General features: G+C 41.3%; 1 protein-coding gene across 2 annotated transcripts in view; it reads right to left on the reverse strand.

Moving 5' to 3' along the window:
- The window catches only part of MICAL1 (microtubule associated monooxygenase, calponin and LIM domain containing 1), a 48,778-nt gene that overhangs the window by 20,780 nt on the left and 6,377 nt on the right, over nt 1–21,621 (reverse strand). Inside the window, exons 2-10 of one of the 2 annotated variants that reach the window (XM_072997460.2) lie at nt 13,899–13,989; nt 11,180–11,473; nt 8,381–8,588; nt 7,213–7,329; nt 6,580–6,681; nt 4,620–4,775; nt 4,112–4,212; nt 2,815–3,072; nt 1,395–1,510 (exon numbers count right to left, since the gene is read on the reverse strand). In XM_072997460.2, the coding sequence (XP_072853561.2) occupies nt 1,395–1,510; nt 2,815–3,072; nt 4,112–4,212; nt 4,620–4,775; nt 6,580–6,681; nt 7,213–7,329; nt 8,381–8,588; nt 11,180–11,443 (1,322 nt within the window). In that variant the 5' untranslated portion in view covers nt 11,444–11,473; nt 13,899–13,989. The remainder of the gene's footprint in view (nt 1–1,394; nt 1,511–2,814; nt 3,073–4,111; nt 4,213–4,619; nt 4,776–6,579; nt 6,682–7,212; nt 7,330–8,380; nt 8,589–11,179; nt 11,474–13,898; nt 13,990–21,621) is intronic. The other variant, XM_072997459.2, reaches the window with a different exon arrangement.

Here is a 21,621-nt window from a genome sequence, read left to right on the forward strand (position 1 = left end):
TTCTTACTAGACTAAATGGAGTCTTTTCCATTAGAACATGTTAGTTTTTCCTGTCTCTCCCCCAGTAAGAAGCTTCCTGCAATGTTTGAAAGCCAAAGGGAGTTTGGGGACAAAGCTTTTATCCTACAACTGCCCCTGCCTCATCAGTCAAATTATTTCAGAGCTAAGGACAAGCAGGCATGCCTCACTATCATTTGTAATCTTCCCAGATTTTTCCACCGCCTTCTTTTGTCCTTTTTCTAGCCACAAAAAATCCATTAAGGAGAGAGAGAGAGATTGAGAGAGAGACAGAGAGAGACTGGTTCCACATGGCACTCTCATGAATAGTACAAGAAGTCTGCCATTTTGATGCATCCAGAATTTTCAAAGGATGCCGAATTCAAATCCATGTTCTAGGATAGATTGGGAATGTACCACCCTTCAAATGTTGCTGAAATACAACTCCCATCAGCCTTACTTTTGGCTATGCTGACTAGGGGCAATGGTCACCAAAAGTTCATCACCTTGTTAGAGAGGTGCTCGAAAAGCCAGTTCAGTTGACTAAGAATAGAAATACTCAAATTCAATTTTCTCATCAGCTTTTAAACTTACTGGGGAGTCTTGTGTAAAGCATTACCTCTTAGAGCAAACATCTCTATGATGCTATTACAAGGATAAAAAGCATGCTCAGCTTGCTGATGTAAAGAATAAAGGAGTGATAAATAAATTACTAGTAATAAATAAATGTAACACAGAGAATCCTTCTAGGCCAGGGTGAGAAACCATGATCCTTCAGATGTTGTTGCATCACAACTCCTATCATCCCAAACCATCAACCATACTGGTGAGGACTGTAAGAGGTTGGAGCCCAACAATATCTGGATAGCTGAGAGTTCCTTCACCCAGATTCTAAAACTTCATTGTTAGGTAAGCAGAAGGCGGCCTGAAGATGTGCCCTTCCATTTCTGACAATCTAATTGTAGTTTACTTGGAGATACTGCATTTTTATGGAGCAAAATGCCTGAGATGCTACCCTTCAGAACAAGAAGTCAGGGTCAGAGCCCAAGGCATTTTCCAGCTCGGGATAGAAGACTACATCCTCCTCCTTAGTTCACCTATGGAAACCCCTGATGATGAGACAGAAGCCCTCCATTCATCTGAGAGCAGATGACTAGCTTAGCTCATTCAGGACAGACGGTCTGACACACACTGTTTTGTCCCCCAAAGGGTGGCTGCTCCTTCCCCTCCACATCACCTGCCATCTTGTGGCTCATTCCACAGGCAGGACTGACTTGGTACAAGACTCTCTAACCCTATGTCCCTCTTTTCTACAATGAACCACATCTAGACCAATCCGCTGCCCCAAATGCCCCTATTATCAGGGATGAAAAACAAGACTATTTGAGAATGCTCACCTTTCTGCCAGCACATCCAAGGGAGAGGTCCCCGAGGCCCATCTTTTCACCATCCAGGCTGCATCAAAAGCTGCCAGGAAGCCTCTACCTACACCAGTGCCCAAGGGCCAGAATGGCTGGAGAAAAGAGAGAATTAATTAATTAAATTTATACCCCACCCATTTAGACCCAAGTCTACTCTGGGCAGCTAACAATAAAAATGGCATAAAAGTGACATAATAAAATAGAGAACAACAATAGTTATAGTGTTCAAGATGTGGAAAAGATAAAATAAGAGAGAGAGAGAGAGAGAGAATGAGAAAGAATGAGGGACGCTCTGTGGGTAGTTGTTAAAGAAACAGGTCTAAAGGGTATCTCAGATGTTCGTTTGCAGTAAAACACACACTGGAACATGCACAACAGAAAATGGAATTCTGAAATTAGTCTGGGCATACTGATTATTTCACAACAGCCCTTCTGTGCAAGACATGTGTATGAGAAATATTTGCTGTAAATGGGGCCCCTCCTCATCTCCACCCACCTCAGCTCATTGCAGGTGTCAGATGGCAAGCTGATCTTTGCAACACAAAACCACACAGTGCAGCGTGGAATTGCAAAGGAAATGCCAGATGGGCCACTTTGGGTTTGCCAGCTGCTGGATGAGCCCCTAGGCTAGACAAACAGAGACACAAAGGTGCAGGACTCAGAGACAGCATGTACCGTTCCCAGCCAAAGGATATCCTGAAGTATCACAGGCTCTAGAAGCTAAGGGGCCTTCCTGCCCAGGTAGACAATTGTTGTGTCTTTCTCCCAGAGAATCTGCTGCCTGAGAAATGCACAGACTGAAACAAGATGGCATGTTGTCTGGATCTTGGTTTCTCACCAGCTTTAAAGAGCAGCCTTCCAGATTTCAACACCTTTTCTCCAACACTTCCCACTGCATCAGGGTTGACATCCCGAAGGGGTGGAGTGATATTTCTTATTTGTGCAGCTCTTCCTTTAAGAGTGCAAGAACTGCATGCAATTATCTGCATGTTATGTCTCACAGAAATGAATGGGAATGAGAACAGAACCACAGAATCAGGAAAGTCCCTTGGTGCAAATTTCCTGCGGCGATACCACTTGCAAGGAGATCATGTACATCAGTGCTCCTCTGTTTAAGGCAGCAATCCCCAGGCTCACATAGGTTGTTTTAACCCAGGCTTCTTTACAACCAGAGAATTCTAAATGGGAGAACATTTAATAAAGCAAGCACCCCCACCCTCTACACTGTATTTTGTATAGTCTCAGAATAGCAAAACCATGTGATTTTCCAGACATGTAACTCAAACTTGGGTGGAAATATTTCTGAGTGCAAATTCAACAAAGACTGCTGGAAACACCCCCTCTGGGAAAAGGCCCCATCCATATCTTTGTCCCAGTCCTATTAAAAGGCACTTACTTCTACCAAGCAGTCTCCCACCAATCCGATGAGCAGCTTACTATCATTGCAGTCACGCACCAAAGCTGCATTATCTGAGCGGCTCATGCAGGTGAAGTCAAACATGTCAACATCAGGTTGGTTGCGGTGGTTCAATGCAAAGCGCAAATTGGGGAGCTGGTAGTTGGTGGAAAAGTTGGCAGCTTCCTTTGCATAAGCAAGAAGAGCTTCCTGGTTCACATTCTCGGCAGACAGCAGGCTCTCTATGTCCAGCTTGTCCTAGAGATGAAAAGACACCATTGTATTTTATATACTAACAATGTCTTAACCTCAGTGGGATGTTAGCAAAGCCATCAATTACTCTTGAAGGGCTGCTAACTCTGTTTTAAGCTTAAACTTCCTGGGATTATCAGGGGACACAGAGGACTCCAAATAATTAAAACAATGGGTCACAGACATCAGAAACCTTCTTCTAATAAGGGGTTGTGATGCCTATACATGAGCAAAAGATTGTACCTGTCCAGATGACCACATCAAAGCATCCTGATCCTCCCACAGTGTACTGAAGAATATCAATGAACCTTGTCTGCTGTACTGTACCACTAATTCTTTCCCTTCTCAAAAGTTTTTTTCATCATCTACAATCTTATATTATTTGGTGTTCAAATTTCAGGAAGACAGAACACAATTATGAATAATGTTGTCCAGTGGCTTCTAAACTCTGTTTGTCTTATTATCCATTATTAGACCAACTGACAGCCTAAAAGCACAAGCTGATAATTCATTTAACCAGTAGCTGCAAGCTGTCATGGATCTGTACATGCACACCCATGCACACAAATGTATGCTCCCCAATAAATATTTTCCACATATTGAAAGGCATCACACTGGAGAATGGGGTTTAAAATATCCCAATTGGCCATAAGTGCAAAGCACTGGTATAACTTCACTGAGGTGCTTTCTTCCAAAGAACCTGCAACGACCAAATCAAACATCAAACTATAGAAGTTGCAGAAAAAAGTTGTTGCTGCAAAAGTGAGGAGGGGTTCCAGCTCTGGCAGGCCACGGTAGTTGCTCTCTCCCCTTAACTGTTTGTGTTTTCATAACATTTTTATTTTCTTTTTGTATATTTTAACTTTATTTTATCTGGGGATAGTTTTCTTATTGTGCCACAGAGAAGAGGTAGGAGTGTTTCGAACTACAGAAATTGCATATATATAAGCTCTGAGCCTGTAATGATGTTCCTTCTCAAAAACATATGAATAAATTCAAAATATGTCAGTATCACATTTGCTGGAACTTCTACTCTTTGACTTACATTTAAGATGACCCCTTTCTTTAGCAGGCTCTGTTTCTTGGCCGTCATGACAAAGTAGTGAGTATCATCTTTATAGTAGACAATATTTTCCAAGTCAATACCTAGCATTGTTTCAACACAAGCAAAAGGTTAAAACAAGTTTTAAAAAGAGGCTAGACAAATTCATGGAAGTTAAGTCTACCAAAAGCTGCTAGTCATGATGGCTATCAGCCACTTCCAGAATCAGAAAGTTGTATATATTTGACAAAGCACTCTAAATGCTGTGTTCAAAAATCCTCAACTGCTTAATACACTTCAAACAAGCAAATATATGTTTTTCAAATAATATAGCCTGAATGTATTAGAACTCACAAAAGGACACTACAGAGACAGATCAATATAATTAAAGAGACAGGTTGACTTCTTTTGTTCCCTGTCTTCTCTTGATAACAATCATGAAATTACACCAGCTGAGAGGCACAAGGAAATGTCACCATTTTTTGTAGGTCAGGAAGTATTGCATGCAGACCTGTTTTGTTATAGAGGTTTTGGAAGAATTTCTGGTTGTAGATGCGAGCTACTCCACTGATCTCAGCCACCTCCACCTCAGCCCGGCTATGGTGATTAATGAAGTTGGTGGTGATGCCAATGGCCAACTTCCCACGAGTCTCCTTCCGCTTAAAGCCTAGGAATGAACATACAAGAGAAAAGTCTAGGAAACGGATGGAAGGAGACCAACACAGACAGTAATGGTCAGACTATGCTCCAATAGAGCCAGTGCCATAACCTACAACAAGGTACATCCTAGAAGTGTCCACATTAGAATCTGTCACTCCGTCTTCAGTGGTAGAGGATAGAGGAACCAACCTTACCCCAACTGACAGATGCTTTGAATTTCAGGATTTCTCCAAAGCGCATTTCTTGTAGAGGGATGTGATATTTTCTTGAGTGGCCCTGCACATATGGAATATGATCCTGTACTGGAGATACATATGTTGCCTTCTTTGCCTGTTTTTTATGGAGATCCTTAAAGACATGCTTACTTTCTTCTATATCTGGATGATTGAATGGAGCACTGTTTTAACAAGTATTTATTTGTGCTGCTCATTTTCAATACTATTGCTGATGTTTTGTGCTAGCTTAATAATTTGGAATGATGCTGTGATGCAATATGTTGTACACGTACAGGATGCTATTTGCCAGCTCTAAACAGGAAACAGTGTGGGGAATTATGCAATTATGACGGCACACTGGGAGAAACCTCCACACCACAGGAGAAAACCAATCATTTTTGCTAGTGAATGAGAAAAGAGTTTCTACAGTCACAACCCAGATCTAAAAGAGCAACAAAAAATGATGCAACCAGAACCAGCTAGTTAAAGACCAGCCCTAAGGTGAGATGCCTTTCATATATATTTTAAAATCACCCAAGCTACTGAGATCAATGGCTAATGCTGCTGTAGCAGACTATAAAATGATGAGGTGGAGTACACCCAACCTGAACAACTACTCTTGTCCTGCTTCCAAGCGCTCTTAAGGATTCATGGGGCTTCATTAATTTGTTGTTGGAAACAATTGAAAGAACTAGAAAAGAAACACTGAAAAGCAAATCCCAAGTCACTGGTGTCAAAATCACAGTCTTGTCACTTTCTCCAAATTATCAAAATCCAAGAACCACAAAAATGACACTTGTTAGTAGCTTTTCTCTCCATAACACTCTGGAGCCACTGGCACTCTCCACTTACCTTTTGGAAGCCAGAGCAAACATGAATACAAACTTTTCCCACAGTCAGAAAGAGCAGGAAACAGTTTTCCCTTTATTTCCAAACAATTCCTACTAATATAAAAGCTGGAGTTTTAGGGGTGCCTAAAATACAGAATCTTTTGGAGATCATCCATAGGGCATCCACAGGTGACTTGACAGCACGCAACAAATAATACAGAAATTTGTGGCACAGCAGACCCATTTTCCTTCATAAATTCTTGGTTACACACAAAACTCCTAAACTACGTGACACTGATATTGAGTTATCCTGTCTAATTCCATTAAGCCAATGATCCTCAACCTTGGGCCTCCAGATATTCTTGGACTTCAACTCCCAGAAATCCTGGCCTGCAGATGTAATGGTGAAGGCTTCTGGGAGTTGTAGTCCAAACACATCTGGAGGCCCAAGGTTGGGGACCACTGCATCAAGCTACTAGAGATTCTCTGTTCAGGATGCTTCAAATGCTCAGCCCAAAGAAAAGGGGATGATGGCTCATAACAAGGCATGAAACAAAAGCTCCCCTCCTTCTGTCCAGATAACTCTCCCAAAAGTTGTTGGTAAGAAAACTGAAGTTGTTTTGTGCTGTGCTTATAACACAATACAACATAACTAATACTTCCCCAAACCTGCCCCCCCTTCCTTGCTAAGGAATTTTTCCTCAAATCTCTAAGCACAATAGAAAGAAAAGCGCCTTACTTACAGATGTTTTAAATAACAGCTTACCTTCTGGCACGAACCTGCCACCACCTGCAGAGATGAGGACATCAAATTCATACTGACTCAAGGGAGAGTTGCTAGGATGCAGTACAGCTCTCCAGCTACTGGCTGCAAGAAGAAGATGAAATCAAGGTATTTGCTGCAAAGACTACCCAATCTACTCCTTGACCAAGTATGCATGTTTATAAAAGATAATATCAGGCCCAAATAATGTTAGAAGTGCAAACAGACTTTCTGGCCAATGGTTAAGAACTCATGATCCACCAGATGTTTCTGCTTGCACTGCAATCAGTCTTAGCAGTATTGTAGTTCTTGTAGTCCCAAATATCTGGAAATCCAATATATTCCCAACCTCTGCTGGTAGCAACACGTGTTTCAACAGAGTCAGTTCTCTGCACTTTAGACTCTAGCAGTAGCATGAAATCCTGATTATTTGTGGAGAAAATCTCTAAGGCCTAAAAAGCAGTTCCTTATTCCCTTTAATGTTTTTTTTTCTATAATAAAAACTCTTAACCTCTCCTAGCCGCATTTAGAATTGATAAGAAAGAAACTTGGATTGGACACACTGCTTTTAATCTTTAAAATCTCAAGCACAGTGGGGGGGGGGAGGGGCAGGAGCTGATCTCTTAAGAGCCTCACCCTGTCCACTGGAATTTGCTGCAGGAGGAATAAGCCCTTTGAACTGCACATTGGTGTGAATCTGAACCCCCAAAAGTAAGGCGACTTTCAGCAAGATGAGCTGCAGCTGGCGGATACCTGCGGGTAGAGAAGAAGGGAACAATAAGAACTGGCTTAAAGCAACCCCATCCATGCCCCTTTCATAGCTTGTTCCAAGCAGTCCTTGCCTTCAGATCAGGAGTGGGCAGCAACCTGGGGCCCTCCAGATGTTCCTGGACTGCAATTCCAGGAATCATGGGAATTTCAGTTCAATAAAATCTGGACGGCTACAAATCCTTCCCCATGGTTTAGATGTAGCTCTACCCTCCTACCACCTTCTTTGTTGTCTCCAAAACAGCCAATCACATGTTAACCCTGCCAGGGTCATGGTTTGGGAAATCCAGGGGCTCTTCTGGTTTTAGCAAGGAAGGTATTAAGCCTCCAAGAGTGACATACTATGGCACAGTAGGGCACTGTTTTGTAGGAAGAAGCAATGGGAAGGCAAAAGGCAACAATAAGCAATAACTTATCCCTAATAAGCTAAAAGTGCTCAAAGCAGAGAAAGCCTGCCATTAGTGCTAGAAAATATATGGGGATCTGAAGGGCAACACATTTCTCTGGTGACATCTTGCTTGTGTTATTCTACTTACGTCCCCTGACAAATCATTTACTTATTCATCTTATCAACTACCATTCTTCCTGAACTGGTGCCAATAGGAATGGCCAGTTTTTCTACAGTTTTAGCACTGATGGGGTGTCTTCTATGCTGTCCATCAAACTGTGGACAATGCCATTCAGCGAACAGTTATGCGACATTTGCTCCAAACATAATGAAGCATCTTTGGTCTTTAAAAGGCACTAGAATTTATTGCTGTCCTTTTATTAAACTCTTTATGCATCTGGTAAAAATATATAACTGGGCCCTCCTTACCTTTCCATGATGACTTGCAAACCTTAGCAATATTGCTTTCTTAAAAATGAGATGAAAATTTGTAGAATCACCTGAGTCAACACAGTCAGGGGATTCTGGGAGTTGTAGTCCCAAATAGTCATTTTCCTAGGTTTTGTTCTTTTGTGCTCTTGGCACTGTCTCCCCATCGATAGGCTGTTATCCCTCCCTGTCCTCCTCCATCTTTCTGGATGTACTTACTAATGTGATCCAAGGAGCCCGTACAGAAGTGGCCGTAGAATTTCTTGGCTCCCAGGGCCCGCACGTCCTGGATGGTGAAAGGCCAAAGGTGCAGCACATTGTTCCGGGAAAAGGTGTCTCGCTTCTCTACCACCACCACTTGGGCTCCAAGAAAGGCCAGCTCAATTGCAGAACGGAGACCACAGGGGCCTGCCCCAATGATCAGGCACTGGAAAAGTCATTAAACAGGCAGTCATTTAGGAATCAGAGCCAGAAGGGACACCATGTTTTGATTTGGGAGCTGTGGCCTCAGCTGCCTCTACTGCAGCCACCCAACGCACCTCTACAGCACTGGTTCTTAACCTTGGGTTACTCAGGAGTTTTGGACTGCAACTCCCAGAAGCCTTCACCAGCAGCTGTACTGACTGGGGTTTCTGGGAGTTGCAGTTCAAAATGAGTAACAAAGGTTAAGAACCACTGATCTACAGCATGACATCAGAGCTGCCACTACAGTATGATGAAGAGGATGAAGGATAGCCCTGAGTGTCTCTACACTTGACAGCTTTTCTCCTTGCAGGAAAGAAGGACATTTCAATACTGTACTAATTACAACAATGGGCTTCCTCATACATTTTTTTTGGCTTCTGGAAATTTCAGAACTGGCATTTCAAAGGAAGCAGTTGTCCAGTGCAGAAAAAGAACAGCAAAGAATCTTTTGGCATCTTTATTACACTAAAAGCATAAGGGAGACCAGAGCAAAAGAAAAGCATCAGTAAAGTTGAATAATTTTGTTTTAATGTGTCTTCTGGCATCTTAAAGACCGACAATTTCGCATATGCTTTCATACATTTCCTCAGAGGAGTCTAATAAAGTGGATCGCAGACAAGAAAAGTAGATGCCTAATAAAACTTGCTGGAGCCACATGGAGTCTTTTTCTCTATTTGTATAATGACTACTTGTTCGTTCTTGGCCAGAGGTTGGGGGGCCTGTAGCCCTCCAGACGTTTGAGATGTCAGCTCCCACAGCATCCCACCATAGCACATAACGGGTAAAACTGCCCCACAAAAAGATCCCTTGCCAAAGCTCTATTTCAAACCACCAGGCTGTTGTGGATCCAAGGCCTGCTGCTATCCATTCAGATATTACATCCCAACAAGTCACTACAGATGTAGGAATATTTCTCAAGACACTGAAGGGTCTGTTACATACTTCTGAGCTCTGCCCCCAGGGCTCGAGACTTACATTTAAGGATTATCAAGACAAGCAGCTCAGAAGCACTCTTCCCTCAGTAGCTGGAGGGTGGTAAGTATAGCTGCAGAGGACCCAGCCTTTCCAGGTGCAGAAAGATACCTCTCTGGAGATATCGGTGTTCCCTACTACAATTCTGCTTCTTTTTAAAGTGGGCATTTAAGAAAACAGAGGGAAATGTTACATGACCTAGCTTTAAAAAAAAGAGCTCTTTTCCCTCTCTTTTCCAGTCCTCCCTCAGCTGTGTCTCTCCACTATTCTTTTAACATTAGACACTTTTACACCTTCAACACAGGAATTGGTTATTTTAACCCAGATGCCTATACAGGTGAATAATGTCTGGATAGGGCTATAGTGTCATCAGATTACATGGTTCCTGCACCCCAACCATATAATCTGATCTCACTCAATGTTATTCACAATCAAATAACACCATGCAGGCAAAGGGACATTTTGCCTCACACCCCTCATGGGGAAAGCAACTTTTCCAAAGATCTGACACTCTTATGTTTTCCATGCGAGCAAGATCCCTGCTCTCCCACAGTTTCTGCTCATGTAGAGAACTTCCCACAGGAACAAGAACACTATCTCTGCAAAGATAAAAGTGAAGATGACAGAAGGATAAGGAGCTAGGTGGTCTCTGGCTTTGGCTCCTGTGTTAAAGAAAGCAAGGTGAAAAGTATGCCTGGAACAGGTTTACATCAATAAACATAGCAAGTAAATTGCAGTTTATGTGTAGGCTCAGCCTACACATAAACTGGCATGAATGAGAAGAAAGTTGGTTAATTTCAAGGAAGTCCATGTTGAAGCCCTACAACAGAAGCACCGCAGTCAAGAGCAGAATGCAGAGCCTGGAAAAGTTATTTTCTTGAACTAACTCCCAGAATCTTCCAGCAAGCATGAATTAGAGGGTGTGTGGTGCAACAGTGTGACCTAACCCAGCTTTGTTGGATCAATAAATTATGAGATGAACCACAGCAAAGTGCCAATGCAGAGGGAGAACCTCGAAGAGATAATTGTTAAGTGGGATTGGGATGCCTAAACCTTCCCCTCACCTGCCAACACTCCCTTGCCAACAATCCTCCACCCCACTGGTTTGCTGGGCTTTGAAATTAGAAGCCAGGATAAAAGGAAAGCTACCCAAAGGATCCATTTTCAGGGAAGAGTAAGCAGCCAGTGGTTAATAATGGTTAACAGTTTAGCAGGATGGGGTATGCGTGTATAAACTTTGTTTCTTTTTTTAACATTGGGGATATTTAAAAACCAGAGCAGACACAAGCATTACCGGTGTGGATTATCTTTTAAGACTGCAGGAACTGAAAATACCCACCAACATCTGTAAACAAAGAACCAGGAAGTTATAATAAAACATCACAGCAATGCACACAGAGAACTAATGTTTTCACTCCACAGAAACAAGATAAGTCAGTACCTTCTTGGGTTGGGCTGCAGCAACCACAGATTACTAAAAATTGAGCCATGATCATCTATGAGGAAAACTCCATCATGACATGCTGATTTAAGTTAGCCACCATCTGAACATTGTATAGCAACCATGTTCTGCCTCCTTACCTTAGTGTTGGCACATGCTGTCCCCTGATCATAGACTATGTGCCCAGCTTTCTTGTCCAACTTAGTCCACAAAGCTTTGGCACTCCAATAGTTGAGGCTAGACTTAAGCTCATGATAGAACTGGATCCGTCCAGTGTGTTCCAGGCCCAGATGTCTACACAGTGCTTCAAAACTGCTGAGCACTTCTTTGCACTGCTTAGCATGGACAAAGGCATCAAAAAGAGAATGAGAGATGTTGGACTGCTCTCCATCCTGCTGGCTCATCCTCCCAGGAACTCAGCGCCAAGGCAAAGGCTAGGGGAAAAAAAGGTGGAAATGGCAAATGAACACAAATTCAATGTATTCGCGAAGGCTTTCACAACCGGGATCTAATGGTTGTTGTGGGTTTTTTGGGCTCTTTGGCCGTGTTCTGAAGGTTGTTCTTCCTAACATTTCGCCAGTCTCTGTGGCCGGCATCAGAGCACAGAGTGCTGTCCTCTGAAGATGCCGGCCACAGAGACTGGTGAAATGTTAGGAAGAACAACCTTCAGAACACAGCCAAGGAGCCCAAAAAACCCACAACAACCACCCATTCAATTGCTTTGGAAAGACAAGCAACCTGGATATTTAAGACTAGGCATGACCATAAAACACAGTGCCTAGCCAGCTACTGCAGCTGGGAAAAGTTGTTCTTTCTTAAATCTTTTGGACTACAAATTCAAAAATCACCTAGCTAGCATGGCCACTGAACATCCTGGCTGACAGATTCAGAGAGATTCGAAATGTAAGTGTGAACATTACAGATGTGAATGCTCTGCCCTTTTTAAAAAAGGAAGAAAGAACAATGAATGGTTTCCCCACAGATTTAAAGACAAAAACATGTTCAGATGAAGAGTTTTTTTCATATGTGAGATTAATACTGGTTGCCAGTGCTAACAGTCAGTTAAGTAATTACATTTTTCAGGCCTTTTGCCTAAGTGCATTTCCTCCCCAAAGTGCTTTAAAAGAGGTTTTCCACATTTGGGCTCCAGGTATTGCTGCTTTGGCTGAGCACAAGAGTGCTTTCAATGGCAAAAGGCACATCTTAGATTCTTGTTTCTGTTATGCAAGATAATGTGTTTTTTTTCTTGATTAGAACATGGCCTGTACAATGTAGAGAAAGAGAGAGAGACAGAGAGAGAGCAGTAAATCATAGTCACAGTGGCAAAGTTTCATAAACTCTGGAGTAGTGCCATGGACTAGTTATCTAGAGCTGCTGGACAGCTCAGTAGTTAAGTATCTGGCTGTGGAGCCAGAGGCTGGGAGTTTAGTCTCCCACTGTGCCTCCATAACGTCCTTTCCAGCTCTGCAGTTCCAAGATCATGATGATGATTAGTGCAATCATTATCATTTTACACAGAACAGCCATCAGGGGGAAATGTTGGCATCTTGACTCCCAGTCTCCGAGAAAGGTCACAAGAAGTGTCCTTCTTTGCTTCACAATGCAAAGATTAGCACTTGAGACTATCTTCCTAAATGTAGTTCATATAATGACAAAAGGGAGTTAAATGCAGTATTATGCCAGGGCTCCTGCTATGCGCTGGCTAGAACTTTAAGCCTAGCGATGAATGCATTTCTTCTTCTTAGTATTCTGATATATCTATTCCCACAGTTAGACTTTTGTCTAATCCTGCACAAAAGCACAAATGTAATGACCTAAAGCCAACTGCTAGCAACAACTAGAGTAGATCAATTGAATCAATGGGATTTTCACTGATTTACCAAACATTAAACCATTCGGTCTACTCCATTTGGGATTAGCAAACCGATTTATACCAGTGAAATCAGACTCTCTGGGCCAAACTTCGCATGATGTTAGTTGTATGTTTAAACGTGTGTTTAACCTAGGCACTGTTTTTTTTTTAAAAAAACAACAACCGTGGACCTCCACTCTATAGTAAGCTCCCAATGAAAATTATGATATCAAACTACTTTTCTGTTGTAAACTGCCCCTGGCTGCTGCCTATGCTAAGAAATGTTACGTAGCTTGGCTCTTGATCAACAAAAATATGGCATTTGTTTCTTTGAACCTGCCTTTCTCCTTAAAAAGGAGCAAAGGCACTTGCATCACTAGAAGATAATATTTAAAAGCTCAAAACAGTAAGTATACAAATATTTTAAAAGAAACAATAACAATATCAATCAAATAACATACTAAAAGTGGAAAATAAAATCGACACCAAAACAGATTCAAAGCAACAAGGCATTCCATTTAAAACCCCTCCCAGACAGTCACTCACAAAGGGAAAGCCTGACTTTGTCCACTCGCAGAAGTAGTGCAATGATTTCCTTGTATGCTGCTTCAACACTTCTAATACTTTATTCTTTGTCATGTCTTAGGATGGTCAAATGGCTATTACATTATATTTATGTAAGCATCCCACTCATTATGGGAAGCTTCTCATCATGCAATCTGTTGCATGACCAATCTCGCAACCAGCACAGGGCCACAACAAAGAGACTACTGGGGGCAGGGACAATCATGCAACTGCTCTTCTGCTTCACATTTAAGCAATCAGACACTGGGCCTTTATGTGCAATACATTCCATGTGCTTGCAAAACCCCTGGTAAGGTGGAACTTGAAAAAGATATGGTTTTGCACCACAATTCCCAGAATCCATCAGTCAACACAGCAGGTAAAAACTTTGGCCAATATTCTTATCTCTGTACTACAGAGGGCCGTGAAGAATAGCAGCCTACCTAAAGCCACCTTGTGAGTTCATGAGAGTGTCAGCTTCTAAACCTGAAAGTTCTGGTTGACAGCTCAGCTTCTTACTCACCATGCCAAGCCCTAAAAAAAACATGAAAGTTACAGGAAGATCTGGAGGGTCAAGCATGAGAATGAGACAGTAAGATGATGAATTAGCCACCTTGGTTAAGCAACATGATGAAAGATGCACCTCTGATTACTTAATGTTTTACTCTTAACTAAAGGCAGCCACGGAGGAATTGGGGTACTACTTTGATTGAGGAAGTAGTACAGAAGTGGAGGTGCCATTAAACGTTTCTTCTCTACACTGTTCCTCTGATCTGAATTCCCTACCACTCAGCTGCTATTGGCTTCATAGATGGAAAAATTCAGATAGGATACACTTAAATGAAAACATCCCTGCACTATCATGATACCTCTCCAATCCAATTAGCCACTCCTCATCTCACAACTGCATCTAATGCTATTGTTTTAAGTTACTGTCATGGTATAAAATATGGTTTGACCCTAAATTCTAACAAGCCAGCAAAACAGGCTAATCAAATTAAGGGGAAACCGAAATCCACACAATAAGGATTTTTGCGAATCCTTTGTTTGATAAGCCAGGAGTGTTGTTTGAAAACCACACCTTCAGTGCAGTCTACTTTTTTTTTCTAAGTCGCCTCTAAGAAGCAAACCTGGCACAAACATCTGCTGTGAATTTTTGGGACATTAATTTATTATTTTTCTGCACAATCCACAACATATCAATGCATGGCCTGAAGAAGTGGCCATGATCTATAAAAGCTTGCTGATGGTCTGACTTTTTTTCAGTAATCTCATAAAGGTATATACAGCAGATATAACATAATATTTTACATTTGATAGTATCCCAAGAAACCTTGGCTTATATTAAGTCCACTGAACTGAGTTTTAAACATATGTATATATTTTATCTCAGCTGTCTCTCTCTGGATTCTTGTCCTGTATTTTTTTTCAATAGAATGGCAACTTTGTGCAGAATGTCCAAGTAAATTAAAATGATTAGAAACAGATTTCTGTGTATTGCATTCCTGATGTTTGATTTGTGTCCATTAATTCTTTTGTGCAGAGGTTGTCCTATTTATCCTATATAGACTACAGAGTGGCATTGTTGGCAAAACATGGCATAGATAACAGTGAAAGAGGAACAGATAAAGGTACCCCGTTCCCAAAAGCCACTGAACACAAAACATGTGTCCTGATTTCATGTTTGTTTTTATGATTCTAATCATTTTTAATATTAAATAACATTTTACTCCTTTTTCAAATCAATCTTTTTTGGGGCCTCAAGTTACCTGACTCTTAAACAATAAAAAATAAGCCACACAAACATCTATGTAGCTTTGAAATTTAGCAGCCGTGTTAAATATCTAGCCTTCCTTTCTTGTTTAATAATTTTGGAGGCACTTTAAAACTAATTTAGTTGAAAACATATATTTCATGTAGAGTAAGTTTTTTTTAAAAATGGAAAAATATATACAGTAAACACTGAGGGGATGATGAGACACAGTAGATAATTCCTTACCATAAATACATGAAATAGGATCAGCTGGATAAAAATTCAAAATAAACCTATAGTTAGACAAAAGCTTAGAAGAGTTAGCTTTGTGGACTATATCTCATCTCTAGCCCATGACTGATGGGCGATTTTTGTTTCAGGAGTTTAGTTTCAAGAGCTCTGGATGTGCCAACTTGGAAGATTTCCAACAAAACAGTATAAAAAAGGAAACATTTTGAACAAACACCTGAAAGTCTACGACGGCAAGGTCAACACACAAAAAGTGTGAATTTCATCATACTTCCTGCTTTGTATTACCTGATACACAACCTCTGCAGTATTCAGCACAGCTTGTCGGGTTTGCTGATTATCATAAGAACCGCCTGTACAAGTTCCTTATCACATGGTGGTTATTTCCCCCTAGCTAAAAGCAACCAATATTTCTTAATTTCTCCCTTCCTCCTCACTCCCATTTGTGCTCCTTCTTCCCAGACTCCGCAGAATAAACAGGTAAGATATACAAAACATTAAATAGCCTACAGAGATCTGTCAACCCACTGAGTCCTTCCATTTAAGTGTCTGAAGACACTCAGGGACTCTGGAAAAATCAGAGCTTGGAAATGTCACGGGGGCGGCAGGGGGAATACAGTACAGTCCTCAGAATCCTGTAGTCATCGTGGATGGCTGAGAGGTTCTGGAACTTGTAAAATGAAATATAATTCATTTTGATTATATTCTGTTTATAGAACAGGGGAAGTGGGCTTATACCAACACTGAAAAATACTTAAGAACAAGGGGGGGAAGGGGATCATGTGACTCTCAAAACTATAAGCTCCATCTGTTCTCACCCATCAGCTTGGTGTTGCACTTCTGACGGGTGTTGCAGTCCAACAACAACTCGACAACTGGACTGACAAATCTTCCTTTCTCTGCTGTAGAGTCTAATCCCAAAAAGAAGCCCATAAAAAGACTGACATCAAAGGCATGTTAAACCATGACATATTAACTGTTTGGCAGAAAACATCAGTCAGAGTGGGAATTTCTTCACACACTAGACAAATTAACTGGTTATTTCTTGATTAACTGTTATTTCTTGACACATAATTGAGCCTTACTTATTCTTGGGGGTGCAAAGTGCATGAGATTAACCTTAGTGAGGTTTAATTAAAATAAACTTTCTCTAATTACACAGTGGATAAGGAGGAACCTACAGATTGGCTTCAGGTCTCCCTCAGTAGACAACTCCTTATTTATTAGTTTATTTCAACAGGCACTTATTGTCTCAATCATTCACAGAGATGCCAGTAATGAGAAATATTTTTTCTGTTTACAGTATTTAGTTCTTCCTATATAAAGACGAACATCATATCATGTGGAAAATTATTACCTGGTTACATTACTGTGCTTAACTATTAACTAGCTTCATTAATGACTAACTGACTGGTTACACAGCTGACAGAACAGTTCTTTAGATTCCACTGCTAACACTCTGACTGGAAAAAAGGTGGGAAAAAGAATCTGGGATAGAAAGAAAATAATTGGCTGTTACTGGATTAATTGACATCCACCCCAATCCAGAATGGTCCCTCCCAGCCAAAACCTCTTAAAGGCATCCTAAGTAGATTGCAATATATCCAACATTTATTCCTATGATTTTCGTGCAGGCTAGGAAGCAGCATGGGTTCATTTGATCTACATGCAATACAGAGAGGTGAAAGGAACCGAAAGCACTCAGAAGGATTAAGTACAGTACAGGATCCAAGCAAGGAATTTCTCCATACAGAGATGGAAGAGGGCTGCCTGAAGACCGCCCTCCTCATCACCCCAGGGAAGAAGCGTTTTCTTACAAATGCAAAAGGAAAGTTTATTTCCCAGATTTTGAATGCCAGTTGATGCAGGATTTGTCCCACTTCCTGTATTTTCCTGTGACCTCAGGACAAATTTTTTAAAAAAAATTCCAGAAAACAATGATTTCCTGAGGGGGGGGTCACTCTGCAAAGTTTTGAATCAATTTCTCGTGCGAGTCAATGTGTCAGTGTGTCATAGCAAGAACAACAGAGTCTTCTGATACCTTATTGACTATAACAAACTTATTATGGCAAAAGCTTTCATAAATAATTCAGCGAAGCTTAAATAACAGATGGTCTGAATCATGTTCAACTACACACTGCTCATACTTGAGGAAAAACTGTCTGCACCCAAGCAAGCAAGCAAAACCCTTTATTGAATGATGTTTCATATATGTTGAAAAAATATTAAGATATCAGAAAGCAGAAATCAGGCTATATACGGGAGGCTATATACGGGAGGCGGTTATCATACGAGCACCCTCTGAGGCCTAATGCTCCGCCATCAGGATGCTGCCAGTTATATACTGCAACATGAGAATTAACTTCCATGCAGCTTTACATGCATAGTCTGTTCATCAGATCAGAGACTTCCCTGATACACAGGTTAGATTTCTGGTTAGGAGGAGAGGACTTCTGATGGTACAACTGTACACACATAGATTCTTGCATTGTCAAGCAATTCTTCTCACTCCATGCACACACCATAGACTGAAGAACATTATTACAAACATGAGACCAAAACATCAGTGAGTTGTAGACCAGAAAAGTAACTTTATCAAGCCCTTCACAAGACTGCCACCCCCAATATCTGCTCAGCATCTCCACGGCAGCTGACAAAGCAGCATGCAGGAGGAAGTGTTGAGGGTGACAATCATCAGTTATCAAACATCTCCATGTTCCTGTTTCCTTAGATATCTGCTTGTTTTTAGGTTGTAAATCTGCAAGGAAGGGCTCTTACCTTTCATTCTACATGTTATATTCAGGATGCTTTGCAGGGCATGCCTGTGTGCTGGAGACAAGAGCTTGGAAATGTTACTTACTTTTTTGAACTATCCCTCCAAGGATCTCCCAGACAGCCAGGCTATCTGGGGGATTCTGGAACCTGTAGTCCAAAAAAGTCCATCACATTTCAAATAGTGCTTATTTTATTTGTTTGGTTGTTTGTTTTATATACAGCCCATGGCAGCCAAGGCCACTCTAGGCGATTTACAACAAGTAAGCAAAACAACAAAGTAGCAAAATAACAAATAATGACATCAATAGATTACAGGTGCAAATAAAAAATAAAGTGCAGTGAGGACAAAAATACAATAAAATAAATACAATTAAAAGCATAAAAGATATGTCAGAATCACTTCTCCCTAAAGAGGTTATGTCTTGGGCGAGGAGTCACTGTAGGTGCAAGCAACCACTACGTTTCTTGCCTGAGACAGGTCTTTTAGTCTCAGAAGTGCATAGTCCTTGCCCTATGAACAAGTTTGACCTGAAATGGAGCCTCTTGCCTGCTTACAAGGCAATGAACCATCGACTGTGTGCTTCCTTAGACAGCACAACAGACAGACTAGGTAGGACCTCTCTGTAATAGTAGCAATTGGTGACCTTTCCGCTCCACACTGGTTTTAGGTGCAGTCCTGCTGTTCAAGAGATAAGTCCTATATTAGAATTATGCAATATTTTAAAATTTACTAAGGAAATTTATTCTGCAAGGAAATGCAGAATGGCACCTGCCATCTCTGTTCATCAGAGATGAAGCACCTGAAACAAAGCACTTCACAGTATCAGGCAAACATTAAAAAATAACTTCACTTGCCACAAATAGTAGAGAGAAACCTGCTTCCAGAGACAGACGTAGAAAGCAAGAGAGAGACAAAGTGTTAACCAATTCCATGCTGACATTGTCTATGTAATGCCCCAAGTATCTTCCTCGGCCAATGAAGAAATGTTAGTGCTAGAATCAGACAGACAGATTTGGCATTGTTACCATGCTGCAGCAAATGAATGTGGAGGATGGTTGTGGAGAGATGCCATTTATCTCAATCGTATTCTGTCTTATTTGCTGTAGAAAGAACTAGAGCAGCTTGGGGAAGCCATCTGACCTCAGAATAACCCATCTGTCAATACTGCGCACAGAAGCAGCAAGACAACAAAGTGCTGCAAACACTCCTCGCATTTCTTACACCAATCACGGTAAAAGAAAACTGTCTAAACCTTCCAAGCAATCTGTAGGCAGCTTTATTTCCATAGGTCCCAAGCAACTTACTTCTCTTTAGGATATAAAGGCATTCAACGCCTGCGAAAACTGCATGCTTACTGCTGGAGCCTTCCAAATATTTAGAAATGTCACATCATTGCCACACCATAAGTGTCTGATTATTCTGGGTTAAACACTCTGGGAGACTTGCCAACACCAGACCATATATACCCCACAGCTATAGATTAGAATCCCCAGGTCACTCCAATCTCAGTTTGCACAAATAGGGCAGAATCCATTAACATTACGCTCCTTAACCTCTCTTAAGTGCAAATACAATGAGATGGTTAAAGGCTAATAATCCCATTTTAAGTGATCTTGAGCACGTGACTCTAGACCAGGAATAGAGACCTTTTGGCCTTTCAGATGTTATCCAGATGTAACAATTAGCCATGCTGGCTGTGGCTTCTGGAAGCTGAAATCTAAAACATCTAGAGTGCCAAATGTTTCCCACTCTTCTTGAACCAGAGAAAGTTTAGATTGAAATTGTCATCCCAATCCATTGCCATAAGCCATCATCATCATCAGTTTCCAAAAGCAAGTGGCATCACTACGCACAAGAAACCTATACAAATAGAGTTTACAAACAAATTAAGACTAGTATTCTCGAAGGCTTTCATGGCCGGGGTCCAATGGTTGCTGCAGGTTTTTCGGGCTGTTTGGCTGTGTTCAGAACAAATTAAGACTAGATTGGGATGGATATGGACCACGTGTCTCTCTCAATTAATACAGCTCTCTTCAGAGAATCCGCATGTCACAAGGCCAAAGGCAAAGCCATTACAGAGCCAGGAAGACTGTACTCTCAGCTCATCATGGCTCACATTTCCTATACTCAGGCTTTCTGCTTTTCTCAAACTCAATTTATAATGGTGCACAAATAGTGCATCACTCAGAAGAGGATCAGTATACAATTAAGTGATCCTGCAAACAATTTTCTGTCTTCGTCAGCCTCAGTTCTCTTTCAACTAAACAGAATCTGTCCTTCTTATATATAATCAGAACACTACCTTCTGGCAGACAGATATTGACTTTCTACCACAGTAAGCTTTCTGAGCTCTCAATTCCTTTGCACTAGGAAGTTGCTTAACCACATAAGTGTCAACACAGCAGAAAGCAATAGGGCTCTGAGAACCAGGTACACCTTAATTACACCAGAACTGATATGAAGCTCAACAATATCTAGACGTTTCTACTTTGCCTTGGATAGGCAAAATATACCAGCCCATTTCTGCTTTTTGTTAGTGTAACCCAGACTAGCAATCCCACACTCACTGAATACAAGTACAACTTCTAGGATAAGAATATCTAAACCAAACAGCCACTAATTTATTTGGATGGTACTGCACTAGAAATATAGGATCCTACAGCAGAATGTCAATAGCTGATTTGACATGGCCAGTTGCCAAGCAGAAGGGCTAAAATGATGTGCCAGCCAATTCTGTGCCTGGGCTTCTGAGCTCACATCACAGGTTTATCCTCTGTTTATGCCTGGATTTAGCAATAGCATATATGTTTTATTTGTACTTTTTTATATGGCACCTTACAAAAACGAACCTCTCCTTATAGAGGGCATTCCTGATATTCCATAGCCAGGGTGCAATCACTGGAAAATCCTTCAAGTAAATATACAGTACTGGCAGAATCCTTCAGAACTGCTGGATAGCTACGTAAGTGGTTTAGATCTCTGGCAGCAGAGCCAGAGGTTAGGACTTCAATTCCCCATGGTGCCTCCTTGATAGGGACTGTACCTGATGACCCACAGAATTCCTTCTAGCTCTGCAGTTCTAAGATGATGATGATGATGATATATTCTTGTCTTAATCCATTAGAAGGTTTAATGCTGTCAAACCCAGTACAGCGATCGCAAAAACGTCAACGTAAAGCAGATTCGTCATAGAGTGGGGTAATCGTCCAGTGGGGCACGACTTATCTTCTCTTGGACCTGCAACTCTACTGGCTTCACACTGGCATGATTGTCCAGTATGCTGCTTAGCAGTCTCATAATCATTTCCTGAATTAATTACAGTTTTCAAACTGTATTCAAAACACAGTCCCATGTGCAGTACATTCTCCAAGGTGTACCACCGTAAGCT

The sequence above is a fragment of the Pogona vitticeps genome, chromosome 4 (genome assembly GCF_051106095.1).
Source record: "Pogona vitticeps strain Pit_001003342236 chromosome 4, PviZW2.1, whole genome shotgun sequence".
Classification (NCBI taxonomy): domain Eukaryota; kingdom Metazoa; phylum Chordata; class Lepidosauria; order Squamata; family Agamidae; genus Pogona; species Pogona vitticeps.